The sequence below is a fragment of the Chionomys nivalis genome, chromosome 21 (assembly GCF_950005125.1).
Source record: "Chionomys nivalis chromosome 21, mChiNiv1.1, whole genome shotgun sequence".
NCBI lineage: Eukaryota > Metazoa > Chordata > Mammalia > Rodentia > Cricetidae > Chionomys > Chionomys nivalis.
The window spans coordinates 6,598,097-6,621,548 of record NC_080106.1 but is presented as its reverse complement, the minus strand read 5'-3'; the positions used below and the strand labels follow the sequence as shown (position 1 = coordinate 6,621,548).

The 23,452-nt window shown below is 48.2% G+C and overlaps 1 protein-coding gene, 1 non-coding gene and 1 pseudogene across 2 annotated transcripts; 1 reads left to right on the top strand and 2 right to left on the bottom strand.

Annotated features, from left to right (window-relative positions):
• Nucleotides 1-5,524: 5,524 nt before the first annotated feature.
• On the bottom strand, nucleotides 5,525-21,351 carry LOC130863690 (sulfotransferase 2A1-like). Its single transcript, XM_057753899.1, has 7 exons — nucleotides 21,296-21,351; nucleotides 20,560-20,720; nucleotides 14,071-14,285; nucleotides 12,540-12,666; nucleotides 12,283-12,377; nucleotides 7,788-7,968; nucleotides 5,525-5,736 (listed from the first exon to the last, which is right to left on the bottom strand). Exons 2-7 carry the CDS (start codon nucleotides 20,699-20,701, stop codon nucleotides 5,621-5,623), a joined length of 876 nt encoding a protein of 291 aa, XP_057609882.1. The 5' UTR covers nucleotides 20,702-20,720; nucleotides 21,296-21,351; the 3' UTR covers nucleotides 5,525-5,620.
• LOC130863694 (60S ribosomal protein L32-like) lies at nucleotides 9,061-9,465 on the top strand (annotated as a pseudogene).
• A 1,471-nt stretch (nucleotides 21,352-22,822) lies between the features above and the next one.
• LOC130864207 (U6 spliceosomal RNA) lies at nucleotides 22,823-22,928 on the bottom strand. The gene has a single exon (XR_009055907.1). It is a non-coding gene; the product is annotated as a U6 spliceosomal RNA (small nuclear RNA).
• Between the last annotated feature and the right edge of the window lie 524 nt (nucleotides 22,929-23,452).

Below are 23,452 nucleotides of genomic sequence, written 5' to 3'. Positions count from 1 at the left end.
TGGATAATAAAGAGACTGCCTTGGCCCTTTGATAGGACAGAAAATTAGGTAGGCGGAGTAAAGAGAACAGAATGCTGGGAAGAAGGGAAGTGAGGCAGATGCTATGCCTCTCCTCTCCAGGAGAGATGCGATGAAGCTCCAGCCCAAGATGGACGTACACTAGAATCTTCCTGGTAAGCCACCACCTCATGGTGCTACACAGATTATTAGATATGAGAGTTAGCCAGTAAGAGACTAGAGCTAATGGGCCAAGCAGTGTTTAAATGAATACAGTTTGTGTGTTGTTATTTAGGGTTATAAGCTAGCCAGGCAGCCAGGAGCTGGGTGGCAGGAAGCGGCCTGCTGCTCCTTCTACAGGTCCAGGCTCCTAGCACCCAATGGAGAGTCTGACACAAGGTCATCATGTCCTTCGAGACTCCATCTCATTCCTCATTCCAGCCTACATTACCAAGACAATCTGCCCTTACTGGCTCAGCATCATCCTAAGTCCCTGCTGGACAAACCCAAAAAGGTCATGGGTCCATCTTGGATCACTAACTATTGCTGTGGCCCGAGGCACGTGTCTGTGCCTTTTTGTGGTCTCGCAGCACCTTCTGATGCTACCACTTCCCTAACTGGTCATGAGGTGCAGCAACTGTTTTGTTGGGCTTTAAACCTTATGTGGATGGAATCGTGGTGCATTAGGCTCTCGTCTCACTGTCCCGGAGGGTCCAGCATCTCTAGTGTTGGGAGCAGTGAGACCCCAGATCCTGAATTTCTTGTAATCCCCTGATCTGAGTGCCTACAGCTGCTCTGAGCACGAGACCTTCAGGAGTTCCTAATGGCAGGAGAGTGGTTTCTGGTGGGTTTGGCTGGGGCGTGATTATCTCTATATAATCTGCCCCTGAACACAATAAAGGGGTTATTCTTGGGGAATTCAAGGATGACCCGTGTCGGTGTCTCTCTGTCAGTGTGTGTCTGTGTATTTTAGCCTCCAGCCCCCTTGCCCGAAGCTTGTGAACTGGGTGCCAGCGCACAGAGCCATTCGACTGTGGCCAGGTTCCTCTTTCATGGCATCTGTGTTGTGCCTTGCCTCCTTCTTTAACTCCTGAGGATGCCTTGGGCATCCCTACACTCAGTTTTTTTTTTTTTTTTTTTTTTTTTTTTTTTTGGTTTTTCGAGACAGGGTTTCTCTGTGGTTTTGGAGCCTGTCCTGGAACTAACTCTTGTAGACCAGGCTGGTCTCGAACTCACAGAGATCCGCCTGCCTCTGCCTCCCAAGTGCTGGGATTAAAGGCGTGCGCCACCACCGCCCGGCCCTACACTCAGTTTTATCAGGCTGAACTGCTGGCCAGAAGATGAACACAGTCCATTCAAGAGAGGTACCCTTCTAGGAGCAGATCTCATTTCAACACTTGCTCTGCATAGTGTTTTCAACTCAGCCCTTCGGGGCATGCGGCAAATCCTAGGACCTGACTTTCTTTCTTTCTTTCTTTCTTTCTTTCTTTCTTTCTTTCTTTCTTTCTTTCTTTCTTATTTCTTTCTTTCTTTTGCAGAGAACACACAATGTAGAACATTCCTTTCTCTGGTGCTGAGATACAGTGCTTGTAGTCCACATGGGCTTTTGTTGTTTTGAGACAAGGTCTCACCACTTAGCATTGGGTGGCCTGGAACTCTCTACATAAACCAAGCTGACCTTGAACTCCCAGAGATCCACCTGCTTCTATCTCCTAAGTACTAAGATTAAAGATGTGCCCCACCACAAAGGGGTGTTTGTTTTGTTTTGAGTCAGAGTCTTATTTATATAGGTTATTTACTGTGCAGCCAAAGATGACCTGGGATTCTGATCCTCCTGTCTCCACCTCTGGAGTGCTGGGATTACAGACATGCACCATCATGTTCGGTTTTATGAGGGCTGAAGATCAAATTCAGGGCTTTGAGCATAAGAGGCAAACACTTCACCAACTGAGCTACATCCCCAGCTCATGGGCTCTTTTTGGAAAAATCACTTGCTGTCATAAGAACTCCCATTCTGAGGACACATCAGAGGGTCCCAAGTCAAAGCTAATGCTGCCATGTTTGTGACCATTATAAATGGCATCTATAAGGAAGTTTGAGGGCTCTCTCTCTCTTGGCTGTGGCCATTCATTATCCTTTGAGTATGAGGACTTGGTTGCTAAGAGCAACCTGGCAACCAAGACAGACTCTTCATTGGCGTTCTCATGTGGTTATCTTTTTTTCTCCCTCTGCGTCCTTAGTACTGGGACTAAAGGCAAGCACCCCCATGCGCCCAGCTTCATGTAGTTATACTAACTGTTAGGCTGAGAGACCCTGCTCATGGTAAGTGGGGGCATCTCTGCTATACCTTTCTGCTCGCTCAAAGCTCTGTGCAAAGGGCTTTTAGGGAGGCTGTAGGCTGTGGAGATGGCTCAGTTGGTAAAATCCTTGCTGTATAAGCATAAGGACTGTGGCTTGGATCCTTGGAACTTGTGTAAGAATCCAGGTGTCCTTGTGTGCATTTGCAAGCTCAGCACTGGTAGAGACAAACAGAAGCTGGCCATGGAACTCCAGGTTCAGTGAGAGATCCTGACTCAAAAAATAAAGTGGAGAAGCTAAGACATGGCTTAGCAGTGAAGAGCACTTGCTGCTCTTTCAGAGGACCCAAGTTCAGTTCCTGGCACCCAAGTTAAGCAGCTCATAGCTGCCTGTAACTGCATCTCCAGGGAATCTGACACCCTTTTCTGGCCTTCACAAGCTCTGGCACACACATATATACACATAAACAAACAAAACACTTTTTTAAAAAAGAGGAAGGAGGGGGAGTGGGGGAGCGGGAGGGGATTGGGAGGAGGGGAGGAAGTGTAAATTTTTGAATGGAAAAATAAAACAATAAAAATTAAAAAAAAAAACCTTACCTTAAAAAAAGCGGAAACTGATTAAGACAGCTGATGTCAACCTCTAGTCTCCATAGACATGAACATACAATGCATACATACTTATATGCACGTGTACACACATAAACACATGCAAAGGGCTCTGTAGTATGTGACATGTAAGGTTGCATCAAGAAATCAGGAGTGGGGTGGACCTAAGGGATTCAGGTCACGTGGAGGATGGGAGGACCTAAGGGATTCAGGTCATGTGGAGGATGGGAGGACCTAAGGGATTCACGTCACATGGAGGATGGGAGGACCTAAGGGATTCAGGATGGGAGACACAAATAATGGGAGCGTGAGAGATCCACAGACACAACAGGGCCCCAGACATTAGTAGGCCCCAGACCTTATCACAACTGACTCCATGATGGAAGTGCCAATCAGGCCATAAAACTCAGTATGTAGACAGCACCACCTGCCAAGATGAAAACAAAGACCTAATCCATCAAAGTCCAAAGTTCTGGGAAAATCTCGAAGTGCACTAATCTTGCTTTTTGACGTCTGTAGTTCCACTTCTGGCTAACTGTGCTGGTTAACTGAAGTGTGTCAACCCAGAACATGGTTTATGTGCTTGAAAACTCACCCCGAGAAAGGCTCAGTGCCACACTGGGATCCCGAACAGCCGGTGTAGCCGCCAGCCGGTTAATAGAGACTTTGTATGGGCTTAAATCCAAGTTCTAACGCTCTTCTCTGGTGAACACCCCACAGCACAGGGCAAGAGAAATGTTAGTTCCGTCCTTGTCTGGGTGGAGATACATAGATACGCTGCTGTTCAAACCCATGAACTTTTGTTGATCCTGTTGTTGTTTAAAGATTTATTTATTTATTTATGTATTGTATGTGTCTATCTGCACATACACCTGAAAGCCAGAAGAGGGCATCAGATTCCACTATAGATGGCTGTGAGATATGGTTGCTGGGAATTGAACTAAGGACCTCTTGAAGAGTAGCCAGTGCTCTTAACTGCCGAACCATCTCTTCAGCCCTCTATTCTCTTTCTTTCTTCTTTCTCTCTTTCTTTCTTTCTTTCTTTCTTTCTTTCTTTCTTTCTTTCTTTCTTTCTTCCTTCCTTCCTTCCTTCCTTCCTTCCTTCCTTCTTTCCTTCCTTTCTTCCTTTTTTTTTTGAGACAGGGTATCACTATGTGGCTTTGTCTAGCTTGGAACTCACTATGTAGACCCGGCTTGCCTTGAACTCAAAGCAGATTCATCTGCCTCTGCTTTCTGAATGCAGGGATTAAAGGTGTGTGAACACCCAGAAGTATAGGATTCTTGCTTAATATGTGTGAATCCCTGGCTTCGGTCTCCAGTGCTGCAGGTCATCCTTGTTCCCCTCTGCAGGCAGTCCCTGTTCTGTATGCCTGATGCCCTACCCCTGGGTGCCTCTTACCCATGGACTTTGGAGTTTAGCCATTCTGGCCTCTTAGCTGGACTGGCAAGCCTCATGAGGATCTGCAAAGTTTTCACCCAAGAAAACAGAAAAGCAGGGCTTGTTCCTTCACTGCCTCTGCCAGGGTAGGCTCCATGCTGCCTCTGCATTTCATTTCCAGGGTACCCCTGGCCTAAGGTAGACAAGCTGGACTTGGCTTTTGACACCAAGGCTCTGAGGGGGCCCTGCCTCAGACCTGGTACCTCCCTGCTTGTGGGCTATCATTGGGGATGAATACTGGCCACAAATGCCACAATGTCTAGGATTCAGTTTCTTGGCATCTGGATGCCTTCGTGTCCCATACTGGGACAGGCAGAGGGGTGCCGTTTCCAGTTCTGCAACCAGACCCTGACTCACTCGTGTGGTCATATGGCTCTTGTTGGCTGAACTGCAGCCTGCAGCAGGAAAAGAACACCATCATGTTGCCCTGTCCTGCAAGAAAACAGGGACCCTTCCCAATAGCTGAGCCAAGGCCAGGGGTCTAGAGGGCGTTGTTCTCGTCGCGGAGCGTGAGCAGACAGCTGGTAGAACTGGCACTAAGGGAAAATAGGATGGAGCTCTGAATCAACCTGTACTAGAGCCAGCTCCTTGGATCAGAGCACGCCTTGGCTCTAAACCAGGACTGGCTCTTTGTCATATTTCCATCAGAGTATTCCACAGAGTGCAGGCAGATGGGCAGCACACTGGCACGGGAAGGACTAGAAGGGATTTTGCTGGCTCCATTTGAGCCCAGTTCTGTCCAGAGCTGCCAACCCTTCTTCCTTCCCAGAGCAGAAGCGTGCTGCTGTGGACATTTGGCTGGGATGGCAGCCATACTGGTAAGCAGCCCACATACTCTGGGAGCCCCAGTGAGTGGGCAGAGACCTTTCCCATTACTTGGATTGATTGGTGTTTGTTCCCAATACTTACTTTGACTTCTATGGTTTAGATTTGGTCTCCTAGGGAACACAGAGACATTTCCCTGTTGTCTACATCTTTACTTTTGCTCTCTGAAAGAATGGTCCTAGGCTATAAGGTCTAGGAAGGTCGTCTGGGGGTTCAGAAGAAAACTTTGGGATGGCAGCCCAGTAAATGCCCAAGTTCTAGAGAAAAAAAGAAGGTCTTGAGTGTGTAAATCCCCTTCTCTCTCAAGTCTCATGGTGAAGGGTATGAAGTAGACAGATCCAGGCTGGAGCTGGGGTGGTCTGCACAGCATGGTCCTGAGCTTTTATTGCTAGATCAGGGGCATAGCAGAGTAGGAGGACAGATCTGTGCAAATAGGCCAGATGGGTCAGAAGGGTCAGTCCATGGTCCAGGGGAGACAGAGGCCAGAGTCACCCATCTTGGACTGGTAAACAGCGTTGAACTTCTTATCCAGTTCAGGAGTAAAGTGTTCCCTCCAGTCCCCCACAACACCTGGTGGAGTAAGGGCAGACGGCATGAGTCAGACAGGGAGAGAAGACATCAGGAATACACCACAAGCCAACCCCTGAGAGTCTGACCACTGTTTCTCCATCCCCATACTTTGGACTCTGTCCTGTAGGAGATATGTGCACCTCCCACCTGACACCTGGGAACATGACTTGATTTGGAAGTGGGTCAAGAGCAGATAAAGAGTGGCCTAACCTAGTGACAGGTATCATCATCAAGTTTGGGAGTAGAGTTGAAAGTGACGTAACCAGAAACTGGGAGCAATGGAGCCATAGGAGTAAAAGAGGCAGGAAGGGGCCTCTGGAGGGAGCGTGGCCCAAGAACACCTTGTTCTGATCTCCAGGGCTGTGTGAGAACTCCTAGTCTGTGTGCTTTGGGTGGCAGTCAAGGGATGTTGATGTGGGATTCCCCTTGTATGCTGTAAATACCATTGGTGAATAAAGAAACTGCCTTGGCCTGTTGATAGGGCAGAACTTAGGTAGGCAGGGGAACTAAACTGAATGCTGGGAAAAAGAGGAGTGAAGAAACTATGGAGCCCCCAGAGACAGACATGCCAAAACTCTGCTGGTAGGCCATGACCTCGTGGTGATGTACTATTTAATGAAGATGGGTTAAATAAAGATGTCAGAGTTAGCCGATAAGAAGCCAAAGCTAGTGGGCTAAGCAGTGATTTAAATAGTATGGTTTCTGTGTGATTATTTCGGGTCTGAGCAGCTGAGCAGCTGGGAAACAAACAAGTGGCCACCTCACAACAGGATGTGGTCATGAGCACCCACGGCTGTCCCATCCTGAAGCTACACTTGGGGGCTAGAGGACAGTGCCTGGGTTCATGTGTACCTTTAAGATCTTCCCTAAGGGGGGCTGGAGAGATGGCTCAGTGGTTAAGAGCATTGCCTGCTCTTCCAAAGGTCCTGAGTTCAATTCCCGGCAACCACATGGTGGCTCACAACCATCTGTAATGAGGTCTGGTGCCCTCTTCTGGCCTACAGACATATACACAGACAGAATATTGTATACATAATAAATATTTAAAAAAAAAAAAAGATCTGCCCTAAGGATTTGTCTTGTTGGAGACTGTGAGGACAGCTCTAATTCTTTTGACTGTTAAGAAAGGCAAGAGGTTGGGGGCTGGAGAGATGACTCAATGGTTAAGAGCACTAATTGCTCTTCCGGAAGACCCAGGTTCAATTCCCAGTACCCACATATCAGCTCACAACTGTTTCTAACTCCAGCTCCAGATAATCAGACACCCTAACAGAGATGTACATGTAGGCAGAATACAAAATACACATAAAATAAATAAATTTTAATTAAAAAAAAAAGGCAAGAGGTTTTGGTGTACCCAGGGGCTTTATCAGGAACAATAGCAAGGTATACTTTTAGTTGCCATGGGGACCCCACAGACCCCTCCTTCTTTCTACATCCAACCATCCCACAGACACTCAGGTAGAAAAAGACCTTTTCCACAACCCACTCTTCCGAACTGGTTGGGTGGGGCTTGACTCAGGCAATGCTAGAATGCATTGCCCATTATAATAGTGAAGGTCAGTTTCTTTTGGAAGAGTTGGCAGAGATGGAGTTGAGACACTTTCTGAGAGGTTTCCAGAAAGTTGGGTGGCTCTGGGAGGAGAGGTTTGAGACAGAGCTGTAGCCTGAGGCCAAAAAGAGACTCCTGTAAAGGTGCCACCAGAGGAGAATGGCATGGGGCCGGGACTGTCCTCAGCATCACTAATGCTGCTGAGACATGAGGAAGGCACGGAAAGCAAGTCAACGAAGTAGACTTGGGAGCTGTCATCAGATACAAAAAGACAGGAGGACAAGGCACAGTGGTGCACACCTTTAATCCCTGCACTCAGGAGGCAGATGCAAAAGGATCTCTGTGAGTTCGAGGCCAGCCTGGTCTACAGGACAGCCAAGACAACATAGGGATGTCGTCTTAAAAAACAAAACAAACAAACAAACAAACAAAAGATGAATGTTGACTGGTCCCAGAATGGGCCCTGGGCATTTGAATGGAGCCTGGGAGAGAGGCCTACCTTTCCTCAGGAACTTGCCCTTGCTTTGGTCCATGATCTCATTGGACAAAAGGCTGTAGTTGACCATGTTGCTCTGACTCATGAAGGAGAAGCTGCAGTGCTCCAGTATGACATCTTCCTCTTCTGGCCTCAGGGGGCACCCCAGGAATTCACTTAACTTCTGGATGGTAAGGCGGGGTTCCTGGACCCAGAAAGATAGCCAACCCAGAAGAATACATAGTTAAGACATTAAAATAATACAAGTAGGGACTAGAGAAATATCTCAGCTGTTAAGAATGAGTACACACTGCCCTTGTAAAGGACCCAAATTCAGTTTCCAGCACCCACATCAAGCAACTCGCAGCTACCTGTAACTGTCACGCCAAGGGATCCAACGCACAAGTACCCACATAGACACACATATAAGCACATATTTAAAAATAAAAGTTATAAGCCAGGCTTAGTGGCTCATGCCTTTAATCCCAGCACTCAGCAGGCAGAGTCAGGTGGATCTCTGTGAGTTCAGGCCAGACTGGTCTATATAGTGAGTTAGTTCCAGGACATCCAGAAGTACATAGAGAGACCCTGTCTCAATACCCCCAGATATATATTAAAAATTTGTTGCCGGGTGGTGGTGGTGTTTCAGCACTTCAGAGAACTTGTTGTTTTTGCAGAGAAACTAGGTTCAATTCCCAGCACACCCACAGCAATTCACAGCTGTCTGTAACTCCAGTTCTAGGAGATCTGACATCTTCTTCTGACCTCTGAGGGCACTAGGATTGTGTGTGGTGCACAGACATACATGTGGGTAAAACATTTACACACATAAAAAATAAGGTTAATAAATCTGAAGAAAAAAAAAAAAAGACTACATAGGGGGCCGGGCGGTGGTGGCACACGCCTTTAATCCCAGCACTTGGGAGGCAGAGGCAGGTGGATCTCTGTGAGTTCGAGACCAGCCTGGTCTACAAGAGCTAGTTCCAGGACAGGCTCCAAAACCACAGAGAAACCCTGTCTCCAAAAACCAAAAAAAAAAAAAAAAAAAAAAAAAAAAAAAAAAAAAAAAAAAAAAAAAGACTACATACGGATCTGGCTGTGGTGGTGCATGTTGTCTTTAATCCCTCCATGGGGAAGGGAAAAACAAGCAGATCTCTGTGAGTTGAAGGCTACCCTGGTCTACGTAGCAAGTTCTAGGTCAGCAAGAACTACACAGAGAAACCCTGCCTCAAAAAACTAACTAACGCTTCTTCCTCGGCGCAGCCTGCGAGGTGGCTGCCATCTCCTTTGTGGCATCATGGCTGCCCTCCAGCCTCTGGTGAAGCCCAAGATTGTCAAAAAGAGGACCAAGAAGTTCATCTGACACCAGTCAGACCAATATGTCAAAATTAAGCGAAACTGGCAGAAACCCAGAGGTATTGACAACAGGGTGCGGAGAAGATTCAAGGGCCAGATCCTGATGCCCAACATTGGTAGGGGAGCAACAAGAAAACCAAGCACATGCTGCCTAGAGGCTTCCGGAAGTTTCTGGTCCACAACGTCAAGGAGCTGGAGGAGCTGCTGATGTGCACAAGTCTTACTGTGTGAGATTGCTCACAGTGTTTCCTCCAATAACCAAGAAGCCATCGTAGAAAGAGCAGCACAGCCAGCCATCAGAGTCACCAATCCCAACGCCAGGCTGCGCAGCGAAGAGAATGACTAGATGGCTTGCGTGCATGTTTTATCTGTGTTAAATAAAGCCACAAAAACTGAAAAAAAAAAAACCAAAAAACAAAAACAAAAAAACTAATGATATGTGTGTATATGAAAGCATACACACACATATACACACATATACACAGACATATATATATCTGCATACAAACACACATACATATGCATATTGGGAGTGCATGCTTTGGTTGGCAGAGCTGGAGAGGTGGAGTTGCTAAGGCCATTCTGGAGCCCAGAGGATTGTGGGTGGGTCCCCACCATCAGACTCTGAACGTGTTATACTGTTGGATTTTGGCTCGGCTTTGATTTAATTGTGACTATGGTTTGATTCTTCCCTCTTCGAGATGCTTTGAACTTTGAAAGTGGTTTTGGATGTTTTGAAGAGACTGAGCTTTGAATGTGAATCTTTAAAGACTAGGACTTTTTCTTTCTTTCTTTCTTCAAAACAGGGTTCTCTGTATATCCTTGGCTGTCCTGGAACTCATTCTATAGACCAGGCTGGCCTTAAACTCACAGAGATCCACTTGTCTCTGCCTCCACCTTCTGAGTGCTGGGATTAAAGGCGTACATCACCACCGCCTGGACCTGCTCTTCCAAAGATTCTGAGTTCAATTCCCGGCAACCACATGGTGGCTTACAACCATCTGTAATGAGATCTGGCGCCCTCTTCTGGCCTGCAGGCATACATACAGACAGAATATTGTATACATAATAAATAAATAAATATTTTTTAAAAAAAGAAACCCTGTCTTGAAAAACAAAATACATAAATAGATAGATAAATAAATGTCTTGTTTTATATTGTGATTTGCTATTAATATGAGATGTTTTGAATACATAAGAAAGGAAAGGTTATTGTTTAACAGTTTTGTTGTATCAGGTTAACTAGGGGTCAATTGTCCTTGTGGCTTCTGTTAACTTGATGCAAACCTAGACATGCCTGGGAAGAGGGAATGTTGAGGAAGTTCCTTCATAAGACTGGCCTGCAGACTAAACAGTATTTTCTTGATTAATGACTGATGTGGGAGAGCCCAGTCCATTGTGGGACACAGAAATCAAAGCCCAAAGAGACAGAACAGGGGATTCCAGGCCAGGATGTTTGTCTCAGCCCCTGTCAGATGCTGTGGCTGAGTGGTGTCCAACCAGGTCCATACCACCAATTGTCAAGGATTGGAAGCAGGGTATAAAAATCTTGAAAACTGTAACCTCAATTATTAATATATTTTTGTGTTTAGAGCACGTTGTGTTTGACACTCAGAGATGTCACATCTTTAAAGAATTTGATCAAGAAAAGCCTTGAGGATCGAGCTTTACTTTTTGCAGCAAAACCCATTCGGTTGGAAAGGCCTAAACCTCTACTGATGCGAATCTATTTATGGTCGTCTTTGTTCTCCTTGTTTTAATGTCTTGAGGCCAAGCCAACGTTGTCTGTGGAGGGGGGGGGCGAATGTGTACAGTTTCTAGGACCCAACAGAGCTTGGATTCCCAAAAATCCCTAAGCACACGCAGTCTCAACAGCTGGAGCCAGAGCTGCAAGCGTCTGAAAGGTCAGCCTTGTGGATATAATTTAAAACATACTGCGAAGAAGTGGATTTCATCTTGTTATTCTGAGTTAAAAATCTTGCTGTTTACACATAATATTGGAACAGCTCAGGGAACTCAAGGTTCTCCAGCATCACGCATCAAATTTGCTGGCTGTGCCAGGGTGGGCTGAGTAATCAGGCCTGTCTGTTCCGGGAGGAAGCACAGGGGCTGCTTGCTTATCTGAAGTTTCTTTCTTTTTTTTTTTTTTTTGGTTTTTCGAGACAGGGTTTCTCTGTAGCTTTGGAGCCTGTCCTGGAACTCCCTTTGTAGACCAGGCTGGCCTCGAACTCACAGAGATTCGCCTGCCTCTGCCTCCCAAGTGCTGGGATTAAAGGCGTGCGCCACCACCGCCCGGTTTATCTGAATTTTCAAATGCAGTCAAATACGAATCAAAATCATTCTGATGGATAAACACAAAAATAACAGCAATAGATGGAAAATATAAGTTAAGGTAATGTGTGGGGATCAACGGGGACCAGTTTTCCCCTTCTACCACACGGGTTTCAGGGACTGAGCCGGGCCAACAAAAGCCTTTATCCACTGAGTCATCTCTCTGGCTGGGATTAAAGGTGTGCACCACCACTGCCTGGCTATCATTGACCTTCAACTCACCAAACAGACCAGGCTGACCGGCCAGTGAGCCGAGCCGTGGGGATCTGATTGTCTCTCTCTCTCTCCCAGTGTGTATGCACTTTCCTGACTTAGCTGTTTCCCCAGATCCACAATCTTAGAGTTCTAAATGTACATTACAACTTCTCGAAACTCAGGCTGGAGAGATGTCTCCAAAGTTAAGAACACTTATTGCTCTTGTAGAGGACCTGGGTTCGAATCCCAGCACCCACATGGTGCTACTGTTACGTGGTGCTAGATGCTGCAACTACCAGTTCCAGGGATCCAGTGTCCTCTTCTGGACTCCTTGGGTACCAGGCACACACTTGGTACACAGACATACATGAAGACGAACACTCATACACATAAGATAAAAATTAAAAATTGCTTGAATCTCCTACCAACAAGGCTCATAATGGCCGTTACTTTGGGGAAGCTGGAGAGTGTCTGAATCAGGAGCAGCCAGAGATTCTGAAAGCACAATATCGTTGGTAGTCCTGTCTTAGGAAAACAAGCTTCGCAGAATGTTCTGGAAGGGCTGGGGATGCCAGGGCTTTGACTGAGGAAGACTTGGCTGTAGGTGGCCTGTTGGTTATGGGGAAGGGGCGCCCACCTGGTGCAGCTCCTCATAGGTGACAAAGAGCAAATTTAGGTCCTTCTGGAGGCCCAGCCACCCCTTCACATGGTCGAACCAGGAACCGTAGAAGCCTGAGGAAGAGAGAAGGTGCTGCAGTCCCAGTGGCATGTGGCTGGGACCCAGGAGGAGGAGCAGGGGTGACCTCAGAGGTCGTTAGAACAAGGCGCAAAGCTGCCCGCCAGCCCCGTGACAAGGAGGGGGCTCTGTGAGCCTCCTCAGTCCCCAAGACCCACCTGTACCCTCAAGAAACTCATCCACAAAGTCTTCGAAGGAGCTGGGGTCGGGCAGGAAGCTGGCGATTCGGTGGAAGTGATAGAAGGAGACAAGCGTGTCCTTGGGATTCCGTGCCATGTACACCACCTGGTGGACAGAGTCCTGCTTCTCAGCGCTCTGGGCCCTAGGCTTCCCCAGCTGCCGTGACCTGATCTAGCTGAGCTCTGGACTCTGACTCCAGTCTAGAAGTGTGGGTGGGAAGAGTTGCACAGTGCTGTCCTGGACTCCCCCCAAATGTAGCGATGAGTGGATGCCAGGCATGGCCACTGAGCGGCAGTAGGGAGAGTCCTGTATGGCTAGTGAGTGGGTAGCCCCTGGGGCAGCTTTTGGTCTCTCTTTTTCTTTTCTTTCTTTTCGTTTCCTTCTCTTCTCTTCTCTCTCTCTCTCTCTTTCCTCACTCCTTCCCTCCTTCCTCCCTCCTTCCTTTTTTTTTTTTAGATTTATTTATTTATTATGCATACAACATTCTGCCTCAATGTATGCCCGCACGCCAGAGGAGGGCGCCAGGTATCAGTACAGATGGTTGTGAGCCACCATGTGGTGGTGGGAATTGAACTCAGGACTTCTGGAAGAGCAGCCAGTGCTCTTAACCTCTGAGCCATCTCTCCAGCCCCCCTTCCTTCCTTTTTTGGTCTATCGAGACAGGGTTTCTCTGTAGCTTTGGAGCCTGTCCTAGAACTTGCTCTGAGGCTAGTCTCGAACTCACAGGAATCCATCTGTCTCTACCTCCTGAGTGCTGGTATTAAAGGCGTGTGCCACCATGCCCAGCTGGTTTCTTTTTCTACCTTCCTTTTTTTTTTTTTTTTTTTTTGAGACACAGTTTCTCTGTGTAACAGCCCTAGCTGTCCTGGAACTAGCTCTTGTAGACCAGGCTGGCCTCGGACTCAGAGATCCACCTGCCTCTGCCTCCCAAGTGCTGGGATTAAAGGTGTGTGTCACCGCCATCCAGCTGGTTTCTTTATTGTTACATTTAAATTTTTTTGTCTTGCAGGGGGCACTGTTATTCACCCTCTCAGGTTCCAGGCAGCTGATGGCCACCATCACCCCACAGTAGGTAAGTGGTCCTTGCCTACCAAAGTTCAGCCAATCTCCAGGTCTCCTGGACCTCTGTCTGCAAGACCTACTGGAGTTTCTTCAGTCCCCATCCCCACCAAGGTAGGAAGGGACCTCTCTTCCCCAGAGTCAACCACTAACTAGTCAAGATGGAGTACTCTGACATTCACTACACCTGAACAACGAACCTGCCTGACCCTCCCCATCCTCCCCCTTCTGGCTTGGCTACACTACTGGCCTGGCAGAAGCTTCCTGCTGTATAGACCTCGCCTCTACTCCAGCCTAGGTCTGATGCTGAGTCCACCCTCCCGTATTTCATGTCCTTCACCCCAGGACTTGAAGGTGAACTAAATCCTTTGGACCCTTTTATCCCGCAAAGCCTGACTCCACCTTGGCTCTTGTGCAAATCCTGAGGTGCTGAAGGTGCCTGTTTCCTACCTTCGCTTTGGACTTTTTCAGAGCCGGGGCCAGGACTTTGGCACTCAGGTGGGAGGTGAACAGACGAGGCCAGGAACTTCTAAGCTCAGAAACGAGTTTGCTAAAGGAGACTTGCTCTATCCAAGGCACGCGGGCCCAGTTGGGGAGGTGGTGGATAGGCCACAGTTGGCCCTCACAGAAGATAAGGCTCAGCACTTGCTGCATCCATGTGGTACCTGCAGGACAAGGGGTAGGGGCAGGAGATGGGGGTGCGACTACTTCTGCCTAAGACATTCCAGTTTTCCTTTGTTCCCTCGGAGTAACAGATGGACTGGGTGCATTGTTAACCGTGTAATCAGGACAGCAAGGGTCCTGAGCCCAGCCCCCACTCTTAATGTACTGCCTTCCACAGACCACAGAACCCAAGCCTGGCCAGCTGATTCTCTGCCACTATGACGTGGTCCTTATTGCTATTGAGACCTTAAGCAATGTGTTTTTTTTTAATATTTATTTATTATTTATTATGTATACAATGGTCTATCTGTGTGTATGCTGAAGACCAGAAGAGGGCACCAGACCTTATTACAGATGGCTGTGAGCCACCATGTGGTTGCTGGGAATTGAACTCAGGACCTTTGGAAGAGCAGGCAATTCTCTTAACCACTGAGCCATCTCTCCAGCCCCAATGTGTTTGTTTTTTGAGACAGGGTCTCACTATGCAGCTCTGGCTGTCCTAGAACTCACTCTGTAGACCAGGCTGGCTTTGAACTCACAGAGATCCGCCTGCCTCTGCCTCCCGAGTGCTGGAATTAAAGGCGTGCGCCACCACTGCCTGGCCTTTAGTATAGTTTTGATTGTCTTTATTTCTGCTAACATTCTGTGCAAGTAGGAGTTTTCCGGTCCCTCTCCTCTGCCGCGAATAGATAACTTCAATTTAGGGGTTTTCTAAAGAGCTTGGGCCTTTTCCCCTCTGTCTTCTCCCGTCCTCCCTTTCCTGGGGTCCTGTAGGTGGAACCCAGGGCTATGGATGAATTAAGTAAGTGCTTTACCATTGTCAGACTCCAGCTCCTTTCTCTTTTCTTTCTACGCTTTCACTACAGAGCTGCCTGCTTGTGGCAATGAGGGCTTTTCCTAGCGTGTACCTAAAATCTCCTCCACACATCTCACTCTTTTTTTTTTTGTATTTGTTATAGTAGAAGCCTAGTTTTTAGTATCAGTTTCTGTCTTCCAGCCCTAGCTTGTCACTAAAAAGCATGTTTGGGGTTGGGGATAGGCTCAAGAGTAGATCACTTGCCTAGCGTCACGAAGCCCTAGGTGTCAGTTCTTGTTCTGTAGAAACAAAAGAAGGAGGGGGCTGGAGAGATGGCTCAGTGGTTAAGAGCATTGCCTGCTCTTCCAAAGGTCCTGAGTTCAATTCCCGGCAACCACATGGTGGCTCACAACCATCTGTAATGAGACCTGGTGCCTTCCTTGCCAACAGTACATTGTATGCTTAATAAATAAATCTTTAAAAAAAAAAAAAGAAACAAAAAAAGGAAATAAAGAGAAAAGAAAGGGGTATGCTTTTGAAAAAATCAGAGTCCTGGAACTGGAGAAATGGCCCAGGAGTTAAGAGCACTGGCTGCTCTTTCAGGGGATGTGGATTTGATTCCCAGAACCCGTATGGAAGCTCACACCTGTTTGTAATTCCAATTCCAGACCTGTGACAACCTCTTCTGGCCTCTGCAGGCACCAGGCATGCATGCGTCATAAAGACAAACATGCAGACAAAGTACCCCATACATAAAAAATCATAAACTTTTTTTAATAATAAAAAAAAGAAAATTAGTTGTCCTCATGCACCTCACAGTAGCAACTTCGAAAGCCCTACGATAGCAGGGCCAGAGACCAAGAGGAAGGAATGTGTAAAGGCTCTGTGGGAAGAGTGTTCCCGCCCCTGTGAAGACATGGGGGTGGACTGGGCAGATGGAGAATCCTCTGTCCTTAGACAGCATGTCTTGACAAAATAAACAGACCAGTTCTTCCATGCTAATCTGCAAATCAAACACAATTCCAATAAAAACACCCTCAGGTTTCTACAGAGTTAGACAAATTGGTGCTGATTACACTGAAAAGAACCACATGACAGCCAGGCCCGAGAACAACCGTGGCTCCCACGGGAAGCCCAGTAAGACACACAAGGGAGGTCAGGGAAGTTAAGTTCAGAGCTACGGTCCAGCACAACCCCTCTGGGTCAACAGATAGCTGTCTGGTAAAACGCGGCATGAGATCTTCACACCACACAGGAATAAACCAAGTGCGAACATTGCAAACAAACAGGCAGTTTCCTCTTTCGTTGCAAAATAATATCGAGCTGGGCGGTGGTGGCACACGCCTTTACTCCCGGCACTAGGGAGGCAGAGGTGGGCGGATCTCTATGAGTTCAAGGCCAGCCTGGTCTACGGAGTGAGTTCCAGGACTGGTTCCATAGCTACTGAGAAACCCTGTCTTTGAAAAAAAAATGCTCTGTAACAGAGGTTATGGGAACACATTCTCCCAGCCTTACATTTTTTTCTTTCATAAAATTTATTATATAAATGCCTTGGACTGAGGCATGGTGGCACATGCCTTCATGCCTTTAATTCTAGCAAAGGCCAGGGATATCTTTGAGTTCTAGGCCAGCCTGGTCTACGTAGTAAGCTTCAGTACAGCCATAGCAACACAGAGAGACTCTCTCCCAAAATAAATAAATAAATAAATAAATAAAACCTTAAATAAAAACATCACAGTCGAGACTAGTTACAGCCATCAACCATTTCTTTTTTCTTTTTTGGAGTGGCGGGGGGTTCAGTTTGAGACAGGGTTTCTCTGTGTAACAGCCCTGATTGTCCTGGAACTCACTCCCGTAAAACAGGTTGGCCTCAAAATCAGATCCACCTGCCTCTGCCTCCCGAGTGCTGGGATTAAAGGCGTGCGCCACCACCGCCCGCCTGGCCACGGTTTGGTTTTGTTTTTTTCATAGACCTTCGCAACCTGAGACGATCTTGTCTTTTCCTCATTAGGTTGAAAACTTGTACGTTTTCAGGAAAGGAAGCCCTCTTTGTCTGCGTGGGATGGCATCATTGCTCACATCCTTTGGGACTGAGGGCAACTCGAACACAAGCATTAGATTCTGTGGCTGTGGATTTGGTAACTGGGAACTTCGCTAAGAGATCAATGGGACCAGTTCCGTATACAGCATAGCTACACTGGACAATCCACATTCTAGGCTGGAAGAAGCAGACAGTGTGAGGCTTTTACCACACAATTTAAGACAGTAGTTAGTGATTTCTAGACTCTTCCCTTTAATATTTTTAGACCACTACTGAGTATGACCTCGTTTGCGATCACAAATAATGGGGAAATGACCTGACTGTACCAAGGAGATAGAATGTAAAAGGTGTCGTTGAAAGGGTCTGGAGTCATACAGAAGCTGAGCAGGAGTGGCTTCCAGAGAAGGCTGGCATTTCCCACCTTCCTGCCTCATGGCACATTTGTGACACCATTCTTTCATGAAGACGGGCAGAGTTTTGCAGCTGGCCCTCTGGAGCAGGAAGGTGTGAGTGTTCCTGAGGGCTGGGTGTTCTCTCATTGTGCACAGCCAGTCAACCTCTGGGAGCCTGGGGTACACGAGCGGCCCCTATGTTGATCATGAGTAGACACAAAAGCAGGTTTTCTGAGAAGGGAGAGGGAGACACACAGGGTTGCCTGTGCTCTGGCAAAGCAAGACCCGGTCCTGAGCAGTTGAATGTCTGCTCAGTAACCTGCTCAGGCCTCCGTTTACTCCGAACGGTGAGGGACTTGCCCTGGTACGGTGCTAAGTGTGGCATGTGATCCTGGACACGGAAGCAGTGGTCAAGCGTCTTCCTCGGACCCCCTGGTATAGCTGCTGTAGCAAATCACTACCAGCTTGACTGGTGAGATGGCTCAATGGGTAAAGAGGCTTGCCAGCAAGCCTGATAAACTCCCTTGGGAGCTGGAAGACTGAGACATTTCTGAGGCATCTCAGCATAACTGCCCCTCTCCCCTTAGAACCAGGAACCTGATAATCACCCACGTGCACTGAAGCTGTGGGTACTTTCCTAGGTATTTTCCATCCCTCTGCAGTTTTTCTCCGAATAGACCCAGTGCCTGGAACTGGGGCAAAACGACCTGCAGGTGTTCCTCCTTGCTCAACCAACCCAGCAATCGCCATAGCAATGACCAATCGTAGTTACCTGATCAATAAACAAGCCTGTCACAATAGTTGAAAAACTACTCCTGGACTTCCCCTTTGCTTCTGCAGTTTTTTCCTTTAAAAGTAGCATGTAACAACTACTCAGGGTCCTTCACCTCCCGCAGCTGAGGGACCCTGATGCGCCGGCCAATTAAAATTCCTCTTGCTTTTGCAACAACTGCAGTGTGAATGGTTTCTTGAGGCGACTCCTCCTCGGTAATTGGACTTTAGGGTCCAACATTTGGTGCGTTAGCCGGGAATCGGGTCGCCCCCAGACCTGTTCTGGACCCAGTTGGAGGTAAGAACGAGCTCGCTTTAATGTTTGTCAGTTTGTCTGTGTCTGTCACTGTGGTTTATGTTCGTCAGTAATTTGAAAAATTGCACCTACGTGGTGGAAAGAGAAGAACAACTCTTGAAAGGTGCCGTCTGACCTCCATACAGGCACTGAGCAGCGTGTGCTTGAACACACCACACACACACACACACATATACACACACAAATAAATAAATGTAACAACTAACCACCACACAAGTGGCTTTCAACACGCAACTCATACTCTGCTTCTGGAATTAGGGTGACAGCAGAGCTGGCACTTGAGGTCATGTTTCCTTGTCATCGTCCCAGCTTCTTGGGGCTATACCGTATTCCTTCCACGCCAGGACTGTTACACAGAGAAACCCTGTCTCGGAAAACAACCAAACAAACAAAAACGAAAACAAAAAAAACGTAACTTAGGCCCTCACCTACATCAAGCAAACACTCCACCGAGCTGTGACTTTCTCTACTTCAGACATTTGTAAGAAGCTTAGGCCACAGGCAAAAAGGAGGGGGCTCTGGGGAGCTGTGCAGGGTCTTTCCCCTCAAACAGTCGCCCTGTCCTGGGGTTCCCTTCAGAGATATCCAATCCTAGGGTCCTAGAAGGGAATGGGAGGCCACAGGGCCTTCCCTTAGCTTCTCTAGCTTTCAGAATGGGGAGGAAGGTTACCGCCACCTTTTCCAAATCAGACAGAGCCAGTCTAAACAAACACAAGTCAGGAAAGGCTCTTCAGAGCAGGTGTGACCCTTTCCTCCCTCCTGCCTGCAGGGCCACCAGTGTATCTGGCCGGCTACAGACCAGGCCCTGCTCTATCGGGATCTGCTCACACGGTTATTGAGGGAAAACCCCTCCCCACCCATGCTCCCACACAGGGACACTGACTCTCTGGATCCAGGACCCACCCAAACAGGACTTAGGGCCCATAGCTCTGCTGCCCTCTCCTGCAGGAGGCTAGAGAGAGATCTGTAGGCACAGTCTATTGGGTCCCAGCCCACCCACTGCATTCCTTCTGGTGGGCAGCCCGGCCCACAGACCAGGCCCCTGGGTGGGTAGCTGCAGTGAGATGTGAAGGGAGGGAGGGCTCTGATCCAGGGAGCAGGGGGAGGGAAGGGGAGCAGGGGGAGGGAACAAGGTGGCTGCAAAGTAGGACAGCTATGTGGGGTGGAGGGGATGCAGGTCTGGTGTAGGAGGAAGAGGAGGCAGGAATGTGGAGTGTAGGAGGGACAGCTGGCCCTATCTGCTGGACTGTTGGTTCATCCGGTGGCCCTGGTGACCAAGTCACAGGAGGCAGATCTTACTCTTAATAGGCATTATGGCCCCAAGAGACAAAGGCAAGCTTGACCCCTGACTGGAATCCTTACCTTGGGTGCCTATCCTTATGGATTTAAGAGGGAGAGGATGGTTGTGCAGAGTCTTGCAGAACCATGCTGGCACCCCGGCCACATTGGATGAAGGGAAAGCAGGCATTGCTGCGTTATTAGAGGGTTCCTGTCCCCATATCAACACACTTCAGTGGGGAGACAGACACCATCCACCTCAGCATGGCTCAGGGCAAGGCAAAGCTTGTCCCCAAAAGACCACGTGCCTAAGAGCACCCCAGATGAAGCCAGGTTCTCAAGCACGCACCCCACATCATGGCCAGCATCTTCCCACAGGCTCAGGAGCATGTTCAGGCGAGTGCAGCGAGATCAGAGAAGTTGCGGGAGGCTGCTGGTGCCCAGGAAAAGGACACCCTACAGCTCCTGAGGCTGCTAGGTAGAAGAATCACTGGCCAAGGCCGCTACTGGAGGCTCCATGGCCAGAGAGGCAACCCCACAGCTCACACCAGAATCACAGGTGATGGGGGGGATGACGGGGGGGGTGTAGGGGTCTAAGAGAGGGAATGAGGCCCTGTGGGCGTAAGGTAACACTGGCATCCCTGCATCGCTCATGCTCCTTGTCCCAGACCCCATCTCTCACCTGACTTGGGGAATGTCACCAAGAGGACGTCTTTGTCCTGGAACTGGAAAGCACAGGCCGCTTTCAGGGACTCCAGAGTGTGAATGAACCCTGGGAAGCGGATGCCATCGAAGATTTCCGTGGTGTTCATGCGTTCACTCATGCTGGTGCTGGGAGTGGGGCTGGAGGTGAAGGAGTCTGTTATCCAGCAGGCGCAAGTCAGTCTGCTGTTCCAGCACTAAAATGTGGAGCTAGGTCCATACAAGGTGGCTGCTGGTGTCATTCTCAGGCACCTTTGCAGGGCCATCTTGGAACCTTGGTCAGAATTACCTGTCGTCTGGGCCAAGGAAGGCCCCAATCCTCTCCAGGAGTACAGATCTCTGTGCTCTGGCTTTGGGCTGGCAGTAGCATCTGTCTGACCCTGAGAGTGTGGCCCTTTGCTGGGCAGAATTTTGCCTTGGCTGCCAGTTCTTGGCCACTTATATGCAGGGCTGCTGCACCTCAGCAGTCAACTTGTGGGCTTGGTGACATGTTATGAATATCCTTGTGGACTTGGGTGCTGCTTGTCACTCCCAGAGGCCTCAAAGCAGTAGTGGGAACTGTGTCCTGAAGCCCTATCTAGCAGAGAGAAGGTTCCCACCCTTCAGTCTTCCCACACAGCTGCCCTGCTTGGGTTGAGAAGAATGCTTCTGCTGAATCCTGGAGCAGCCTCTGACACCAGCCCCATCCCCCGTGTCCCCTAGGGATCCCCACTCACCACAAAGTCCTTCTCTGTGAGCCGTGCCTCGCTGTCTGCAAGCAGCCCAGCCCTAAAAAAACGTGGCTCAGGCTCTAGTTGGGCAGCTCCAAAAAGGCTCCACCCTCGAGTTGCAGGGCCCTGGGACAGATGACTGTGGGGTGCCCCGCCCCCACCACAGTTTGAGGGACTTGGAAGAGCGCCCCCATTGGCAAGCAACAAATGGATAATTTTCAGGACAGAATATTTGAGCAGACTAAAGTACAATTTAATAAGTGACTGGGGATGACACATTTTTTTCTGTTTCAAAAATGCTCCCCTGTGGAGGCGCTGGCCAGGAGGGGCCCCTGGAGTGGGAAGTGCAGCATTTCTTTCTCTGGATTCTGACAACACAAGAGGGCAGCTTTCTTTGCCTCCCTAGAAACCGTGCTGTTTGTGTAAGTTCGACATTTGTGGTAAGTAGTAGTTCAGCACAAAGTGATCAGTGTGCTAACAAAGTACGTCCAGGAAGACGTTTTCATCTCCCGCACCACCAGGACCCTCCCCTGGCCTCACTGTCTCGTTAGGCAGCTGCCAAGAAGCACAGAACTAAATGACTACAGTGCTACTTGCAGCAACCAATGTCCTGGAGATTTGTATACAACTGAATAAAACTTCTTCTGTTTGCTTAGAGTGTTTGTTTTTTTGGTTGGTTGGTTTGTTTTTTTTGTTTTGCTTTGACCCATGATGCTGCAGTGCAGCACCTGGGCTCCAACCCCTTTGTCCTACAGGTGAAGAGTAAGCCATGATCTACACAAACCCATGAAGCACACACTGACCTGATGTCCACCTGTCCCTGCTTGTCCTTTAAAGGGTAGCTCCAGCCCCTGGTCCCTCTTTTCAGATTTTCCCAGGGAGACATCAGCTCACCATCTCAAACCCAGACAATAGCCAAGTTCTCCACAGGTTCAGCTAACCTGATTCCACTAATTCAAACACCACGTGATTACCACAGGAAGGACAGGGACAGATGACAGTTCAGGAGTCCTAACAACTCTCTTCGGGCCTCTCCACAGAAGCTTGTGTCCTTCCCATCATCCTCCCTGATTTCATCTGTGCCAATGACTGTCACTGGGTTGGTTCCCCTATGTGTTCTTTATGACCTTCATCTGTGTCATTGTATGCACAGACAGTTCCTCTACACGGCTGTGCTCTGTTCCATTGTTAGGTGTTTGTTCAACTGTTCCCCGTGTGTTGACGGACATCAGGACTGTTTTATTTTTTGGTTTTGGTTTTTTGAGACAGGGTTTCTCTGTAGCTTTGGAGCCTGTCCTGGAACTAGCTCTTGTAGACCAGGCTGGCCTCCAACTCACAGAGATCCGCGTGCCTCTGCCTCCTGAACGCTGGGATTAAAGGCGTGCGCCACCGCCCTCCCAGCTCACTTTGCACTCTTTTTTTTTTATGGTACTTATTATTTTTTTTATTAATTAATTTATTTAATTATTAAAGATTTCTGCCTCTTCCCCGCCACCACCTCCCATTCCCTCCCCCTCCCCCAATCAAGTCTTAAAAAATATGGAACGCTTCACGAATTTGCGTGTCACCCTTGCGCGGGGCCATGCTAACCTTCTCTGTATTGTTCCAATTTTAGTATATGTGCTGCCGAAGCGAGCACTCACTTTGCACTCTTGAAGAGGACCTGGATTCAGTTGTTTAGTTCCCAGCATCCACATGGTGGCTCACAACTATCTGTAGCTCCAGTCCTGGGGCTTTGATGGCTAGGACATTCTTCTGGCCATCAACAACACTACACCTACATGGTACAAATACATATATGCTGACAAAACACTCACACATAAATTAAAATTAATTTAAAACATTTAATTCATATAACTTCCATTATGGAATGAATATTTGTATCCCAATCCCCAAATTCGTATGCTGAAATCCATATCCTCAATAAGATGGTACCAGGAGGTGGCCCTTTGGGAGGCAGTAAGGATGCAGCCTCCTCGTATTAGTCGTGAATGGGACTAGTGTATTTGTTTGCTTGTTTGTTTGTCCTCTACCTTTACTTAGTTGGTTTTTTTTTTTTTTTTTTTTTTTTTGAGACAGGGTCTCTCTATGTAGCCCTAAAACTCAAGATCCTCCTACCCAGCCTTCGAAGTGCTATGGTTACAGGTGTGCACAATCAAGTCA

What these genes read in the sequence shown, in the direction of transcription:
- LOC130863690 (XM_057753899.1), bottom strand. Translation starts at nt 20,701, where the DNA reads ATGAGTGAACGCATGAACACCACGGAAATCTTCGATGGCATCCGCTTC. An exon ending in TGAAAAAGTCCAAAGCGAAG is followed by an intron (nt 12,667 to 14,070) that starts GTAGGAAACAGG and finishes TCTGTCCACCAG; the next exon opens with GTGGTGTACATGGCACGGAA. An exon ending in TGAGTTTCTTGAGGGTACAG is followed by an intron (nt 12,378 to 12,539) that starts GTGGGTCTTGGG and finishes TCTCTTCCTCAG; the next exon opens with GCTTCTACGGTTCCTGGTTC.